The sequence below is a fragment of the Montipora foliosa genome, chromosome 4 (genome assembly GCF_036669935.1).
Source record: "Montipora foliosa isolate CH-2021 chromosome 4, ASM3666993v2, whole genome shotgun sequence".
In the NCBI taxonomy this organism is placed as follows: Eukaryota; Metazoa; Cnidaria; class Anthozoa; order Scleractinia; family Acroporidae; genus Montipora; species Montipora foliosa.
This window is the reverse complement of record NC_090872.1, coordinates 47,042,743-47,050,242: the sequence shown is the minus strand read 5'-3', so window position 1 is coordinate 47,050,242 and position 7,500 is coordinate 47,042,743. Positions and strand designations below refer to the sequence as shown.

Genomic DNA, 7,500 nt, shown 5'->3' with positions numbered 1-7,500 from the left:
TGTAATTGCTTGCCCGCGTGAGGGCTCTCCACTGTTTGGTGGAAGCCAAATCATACGTCCGGCCAACGCAAGAGAAGGGTGGGACAGGAATTTCAAGCAAACAATGACCAATTTAATATGTTAGCGACAGAAAATTACAAACCAGGCACGAGACAACAGACTGGATGGATGTCCCGTGACTAATTAAGAAATACAAACTCGCATGACGTACTAAGAGTGGGTGGTAAGCTTATTTCAGCTGACTCTCCATACAAAAATCTCTGTGAAGACAAAAACAAACATTCAAAATAAGGCACCAACCAAACACTTTCTGCATTAAAAGTGATTTCAACTCAACTCTCATTCGTGGCTTTCCTACCCCGTTATCCTCAGTGACTCCTCTTATGTACACCTTGTACCTTGTCCCTGGTTCCAATTGAACATTTTCGTAACCTCCGTATGTCTTTCCGTCGCCTAAAACAAATACTTTACTAGTGTTCAGTGCATCCCGCGATAAACGTGCAGCCATGTAAAGATTTTCTCCCTTTCTCGTGGCTTCCTTGTAATTGGTAACATTGTCTGGTAAAGTAGATGTCTCACGTTTGGTGACTTTTCCCGGAATTTTAACTATGACTTGATGAAAACTATAAAAGAAAGAGACGTGACTTGTTACAATCAGAGAAAAGTTCATCGTATCCTTAAGTTTTACAAAGAACCAGTGAGGAAGCTGTGTTGGCCCTCCTAGACAACAAAAAGGAAATCATGTTCGTGTCCCAGGCAGATGCTTCAAAGAAAACGTCCCAAGAAAATAAAGCAGCGACTACCTTAGTGTTGACGTTGGACGAAAATACTAAGAGACAACCAAGAAAACTCTCTCTTTAATTCACAGAGTTTCAGTATTTCACAATCAAACTAAAACTTGAACATATCCTCACAATGAATACACACACTGAACTCTGACTGGATAAAGGTACATCTGCTCACAACTACTACCCGAACGTAGGCGCAGGTGCAGACGCACGAGCAAAGGCATTCACCCGCATTAAAAAACGAAAATGAGCGATAAAACTAAAGCATGATTATCTCTGTTTTGATTTGGGGTTGAAACAGAAGCTCACACATACTTTAACCATATTGTGGAATTAGTCGAATTCATGCCCCTTAGAATCTAGAACAAGTATAAGCACTTGAAATAATAACACCTGCCTGTAAGAAATTTTAGTCAGTGACTTCAAGATACCTTTCGATGGTTCCGTAACTTTCGCAAAATTTCTGATCGAGCCTATTTACCCTTAAAATATGTCAATTAACAATTGCTGGATAAGGCCGAGTATGATATGAAGGTTTACGCAGATATCAATATTACTCTTTCATAATTGAAGGAAAGCAAAAATTATTGTGAGAGTGAAGTATACACGAGTGTGCATCATGATATTTTCAGCTGTTAAAAAATTTATGGCTGGAAAGACGTATTATAGCGTGACATTTGACGTATCATAGCGTGACATTTTTCCTCTACTATTTACTACTGTTGGATGACTAACTTCATTATCAGTGGAGTAAAAACCTTGTTCTGTTGACTAGCTTGAGTTATATGAGGCAACAGGGCAACCAAAAAAGAAAGCAACAACTTGAATTAATCATAATTATTACCCATGTTTTAACTCACATCACTTTTCCATTGGTGTCGGATGCCGGCTGAATTGTAATGGTTATGGTGTGTAATGTGGTGGCCGTATAGTTAACCTGTGGTTCCGTTGGTGGAGGCGGAGCTGAAAATAAGCAGACTTCAATAGGCAACTACACATTTACTCCTGCGGATGTAACGTCAGCTTGAAATAGCCAATTACGGGTCCACTACAAGTTTGAGTTTTCTCTTGAAAATGATGAATGTGAAATACAATGAACGAAAGAATCATAAATTGACTCCAAGTGCCTAATGGCACGGGACACCACAATTTATCTACTGCATTTCAGACAAAGAACTCACCGACGGCAGGTTTATTCACTACCATGTGTTCACTTTGGCTGCCTTCTCCTTTGCTAGTAAATGCAGTAATATACACTGTAAACTCTGTTCCAGGACTAAGGTCTGCTTTCTTGATCACAGCAAAGCGTACTTCCTCGTCAGTTGTTACTCTGAAGTTGCGATGAAAGTCACGATCATACTCCCGTTTCCCTACGCAGTAAATCTTGGCCACAAACAAGAAAAAAAATCAACAAAGAATCAAAACTAAAATAACTTGGTTTTTGTTAAGTGCTGAAAAAAACTATGGCAACTACCTTGGCCAAACACACCAGACGGAGGTGGTCAATTCTTTTGTCCACGTACAAATTAGCCTACCAAGTCTCATTTTAGAGCAAGAATTCTTTTCAATTCACTGTATGGTATCGAGTTGGCTTGGTAGGCTAATTTGCACTTTGACAAAAGAATTATAAAATGACCGCCATTTATGAATGGGGACATCGTTTTTCAGTGAGTGATTAATTTGGACATAAATCATCTCTAGGGAGGGGAAGGAGAGGGGCAGCAAAAATGGATCAGACCAATTCAACGTAAGGAAAGCCAGGAAATTCACACAGGAATTTGGGGCCAAAGAGATCGTGCCCTTGGTTTAACAGACATTTTGAGCAGCGGTACGTATTTCTGTACACTCCATTACTTTCTGGGTTCCAACTATTTCCCTCTACCAGCATTCAAAATGTCGGCATATCAAATTCTCTCGCAAGCACCTTGTTTATCCTCAACAACAACTAATCCCCCTATGAGGTGAGTACCAAGTGAATACCACCTGCACTACTAAAATCGGTGCAACGTTACCGCTACTAAATTGGATCAATGACCTCCTTACCTGGTATTTAAGAATTATACCATTGGGATCGATTGGCTCCTCCCAAGCTACGTTTATGTTACCATCATCCAGCGTTGCTTTCACCTCTGTTGGTTTACCGGGAACTGTGAATAACAAATTAATTTGCAGCATTAGGTTTTAGCCCCAAACCTTTCAAAAGTGGGAAAAGGCTCTTAACTACGTTTGAATGCAAGAGAAACCAAGTGCTAATGCTAGCATTATGTGAAGATGACTTCTTTTGCTGGGGAAAGATCTGGATCGAATCATAAATGTTAGAGTTTCTTAGAATACATTTGGACCAATTCGTATTTGTTGGTACTTCATGTTCCCCGATAAACAATGTGATAATACTCGAAGATCTCAAGCGAACATGTCACATAATTTTCAATCTTAAGACCTACATGTGACCTGTTGTGACATGGACCTTTCCAAGGTTCCGTCCGCGGTTAGGAGTCAATAGGGAGTTTAAGATCTACGACGCGACGGCAACGAAAACGTCACAAATTGTGCATATTTAATGAGCAAAAACAATAGCTTTGCACGCTCAGCACGTGCATTTTTAGTTTTTGTACATTTCTTTCACGTTTTCGGCAAATCTACGACGTGAAATGACCAATTCTCAAGTTTTACGGAGAACGTGAACAAAAGGCAGCGAATTTGAATTTTCTGTCGTAGATTCAATACCGCACCTCCTAATTCACTTCCTGGAAGGTTACACTAGTTTTTAGAAGATAGACAAGCCGACATAACGACGAAAACGATTAATAAACCTGAACTTGCAATTTTAAATGACGTTTTCGTTACCGTCGCGTCGCAAATCTTAAACTCCCTAATAGGGAGCTTAAGCAACGACAACGGCGACGCCAAGCAGAACGTCATCTCAAAATATAAATTTGCGTTATTTTAATCACTTCGTGACTATTTCAACGTTTTTAATATCACAAGGGTGTGGTAATTCCTCAAAGATGACACCAGTCGGAACGCACTCCATTTTAGAAAAGAAAATGAAAATTTATCCTGAAGTGCTGACGTTCTTCATAAAACCAAAAACTTGGCTATTTCACGTTGTAGTTTTGCTGACGACGGCAACGAAATGGACAAAAGTGTTGCCGTCGCCGTTGTCGTTGCTTAAGCTCCCTATTAGAGAGCTTACGCAAGGACGACGAAGCCGCTAACGAGAACGTTGTCTCAAAATAGTATTTCCCGTTATAATAATTTCGTTATAACCCCAAGTCGTTCGTAATGGAAAGTGTGTATCAACATTGCAGGAATAAAATTGTCATGAATTGTGCGGTTGTTTGGGGAGAAAATTTAAAATGTTTCGTCAGGTTCTCACGTCCTCTACACAAACTCAAATTTGGTCAAATCACGTCGTTGTCAAAACGAGGACTGCAAAGAAATGTACCAAAATGCAAAACGCACGTGCAGGGCGTGCAGAGCTATTGTTCTTGCTCATTAAACCCATTGTTTTATGGCGTTCTCGTAGCCGTCATCGTCGTCCTTACCTAAGCTCCGGGAGCTTAAGCAACGACAACGGCGACGGCAACGAGAACGTCATCTTAAAATACAGCTGTTTCGAGAAAGGTTGTCCAAAAGAAGCGTAAGAGCGTTCGCGACAATGCCGAAAGGTAGTATGGGACGGTAATCAATATGCAGTGAACGCCCAGAATCGAAGATGCTACGACCGTACAGTGAAGACCTACGATGGCGAGCTATTTGGGTCAAAGAGTTCTTAGGATATAGCGTTAATGAAGTGGCAGTACGCACAGACTTATGTTGAAGCCCTCTCCTGCCATCAAGCTACCAAAAACAAAAGGGTTCATCAGCAAAAACGATGGTTCTGCACGTGCACCACGATTTTTGGAACATTTTTTAAACTTTCTCTGCGAAACATCACATAAAATAAGTAAGGTTAAAGTCGTCAGAATCTTGCTTTCTCTGTGAATTCGAACCCTTTGTTACTAAGTCATGGCCTGGATCATTTGAATGAATTTTGAAACTCTCTCCCATCTCAATGTCGGTAACAAAAGATGAGCACGTATTTGTAGGTGACGTTTTCGATAGCATTGCCGTCTCAAACTGACAGCTTACCATAATGCCTTTCGGCATTGTCGCGTTGGCTTTTATGCTTCTTTTGGACAACCTTTCTCGAAAACAGCTGTATAAATTCGCGTCATTTGAATCCCTTCGTGACTATTTCAACCTTTTTAATATGACAAGAGTGTGGTAGTTCCTCAAAAGTGACCCTCCCCGGAACGGCACTTAATTTAGGAGAGAAAAAGAAAATTTATCCTCAAGTGCTGACGTTCTTCGTAAAACCTCAAATTTCGCTGATTCACGTTGTTGTTTTGCTGACGGCGGCAAAGAAATGCACAAAAGTGAAAAATGCACGTGTAGGGCGTGCAAAGCTATTGTTTTTGCCAACTGCAACCAGCGGACTGAGAATTTTATTTCTGGCGATTTGTCACAAAGGCAGGGATAAGTGCGAACCGCCCCAGCAAGTTTCTTGTTAAAGACAATAGGGAGCCCTAATAGACCTTATTCATAAATGGCGGTCACATTTATAATTCTTTTGTCCACGTGCAAATTAGCCTACCAAGCCTCATTCTAAAGAAAGAATTCTTTTCAATTCACTGTATGGTATGGAGGCTTGGTAGGCTAATTTGCACTTCGACAAAAGAATTATAAATTGACCGCCATTTATGAATAAGGTCTATAGTGCGTAAGACGGCGTCCGAAGGTACTAGTAGGGAACTTAAGCAACGACAACGGCAACGAGAAAGTCACATATTTGCATATTTAGTGGGCACAAACAATAGCTTTGCACGCCTTGCACGTGCGTTTTTCACTTTTGTCCATTTCTTTGCCGTCGTCAGCAAAACAACAACGTGAAATAGTCTAATTTGAGGTTTTAAGGAGAACGTCAGCACTTGACGCTTAAGTTTCATTTTCTCACTTAAATTAAGCGCCGTTCCGAACAATGTCATATTAAAAGGGTTGACATGTTTACAAAGTGATTACAATGACGCGAATTTATATTTTGAGATGACCTTCTCGGTACCGTCGCGGTCGTCGTTGCTTAAGTTCCCTATTACATGTAGGGAGCTTCAGATTTTACGACGAAGACGGCAACAACAACGGCGCATAAATAATCGTGCTGCACGTGCAGCACGGATTTTATAGGACGGATTCTTGCGGAACTCTGCATAAGGACGACGTGAAATTACCAAATTTAAGGTTTTGACGACAACGTGAGCACGCAACAGAGAATCTTTCATTCTCTATTTTCACTTTGTAACTGCTCGTACCAATTTATTTTTACAACACGTCGCCGAAATTGTAAGAAGTGAACGAGATAAAATAACCGCGAAAGAATTTTGATAATGTAAAGTGATATGTTGAGGTGACGTTTTCGTTGAAGTCGCCGTCGTAGATCTTAAGGTCCCTATTCCCTACTGAGGCGACGTTTTGAGCAACGGACGGCAACCGGAAGCGAGTTGTTTTCCTCTTTAACTTGCCTTCACATATCTACATTTGTATTGTTTAGTATCGTTTCTCTATTAGAGATGATTAGTTTAAAATTCTGGGAGACAACACTGTTCTGGCATGCGGAAAGTTCACTTCCGGTTGCCTACCCTGGCTCAAAACGTCGCGCGCTAAGCTGCCTATTGACAGTTTAAATTATATATATACATACATACATACATCTTTATTAAAGAATGCAGGTTAAATGTGAATTGGCAAGACCGAAGTCCTGATGTGGACCTGCCTAACTACAGCTAATTAAATACAATCACGTTAAAATATACGGTAGCAATTGTACATGACAATGAGCGGCGCAGTCTGGTGGTGTTTAATTGAAGCAGGATCTGTGCATAGCACAATTGTATGAACAGCAGTCACTCTGCAAGGTACATATAGTAATTATAGTTACATTAACTATCATCATTTGACAAAGTTTCTTTCACCTTCTTCTTTTGTTCTAGCAGTGACGTTTGCCATCTCTCCAGGTTCAGTGGTAACTGCCTGTACTGCAAACGTGTACTTTGTATATGGCGTCAGTTTGGTTACATTTTTTTTTAAACCATTGCTATATTCTTGTGCATCGATCGCTATACTACCAGCTTCTTCTCCAGTCTTGGTATTGTAAATCTTTATGTGATATTTTCTGATAACACCATTGTTATCTACAGGCTCATCCCAAAAAACGAGGACTTGTGTGCCTGATAAGACTTTTCCGCGTAATTGCGTTGGAGGACTTGGGCCAGTTGAAACAACGAGGAATCAGATTCACATTATTTATTTTTGTAGCGCAAAGAAAATTGATTGTGTCTTATTAAGTTGTTAAGCAGTTATAATGCAGTTTCAACTTTCGCAAGGAGAACATCTCTATGCATTCAATAATTTATCAAATGTCTTAGTATTTGTTTTTGGACCACACTGGTTGGATGCTCACGGCCAAAACATGAAAAATGACAATGACAAGAATGATGATGAGGTGAATTTATTATGCGATTTAACTATACAAACCGATCAATAACATTACATGAATATCTATTACTGTCCATGAAAACAACAACAACTGGAAAATTATCATCATAGACAACGCAGTGCATGGCAATAGCAATGAAAAAAGCAACGTACTAAGATCCTGAAAAGGGACATGAAG

The 7,500-nt window shown here is 40.1% G+C and overlaps 1 protein-coding gene across 1 annotated transcript in view; it reads right to left on the bottom strand.

The window, feature by feature from the left end:
• Positions 1 to 7,500, bottom strand: part of LOC138001476 (tyrosine-protein phosphatase Lar-like) — a 63,220-nt gene that overhangs the window by 3,971 nt on the left and 51,749 nt on the right. The window contains exons 11-15 of the mRNA XM_068848093.1: positions 2,832 to 2,935; positions 1,970 to 2,171; positions 1,649 to 1,751; positions 359 to 623; positions 212 to 260 (exon numbers count right to left, since the gene is read on the bottom strand). Of these exons, the coding sequence (XP_068704194.1) occupies positions 212 to 260; positions 359 to 623; positions 1,649 to 1,751; positions 1,970 to 2,171; positions 2,832 to 2,935 (723 nt within the window). The remainder of the gene's footprint in view (positions 1 to 211; positions 261 to 358; positions 624 to 1,648; positions 1,752 to 1,969; positions 2,172 to 2,831; positions 2,936 to 7,500) is intronic.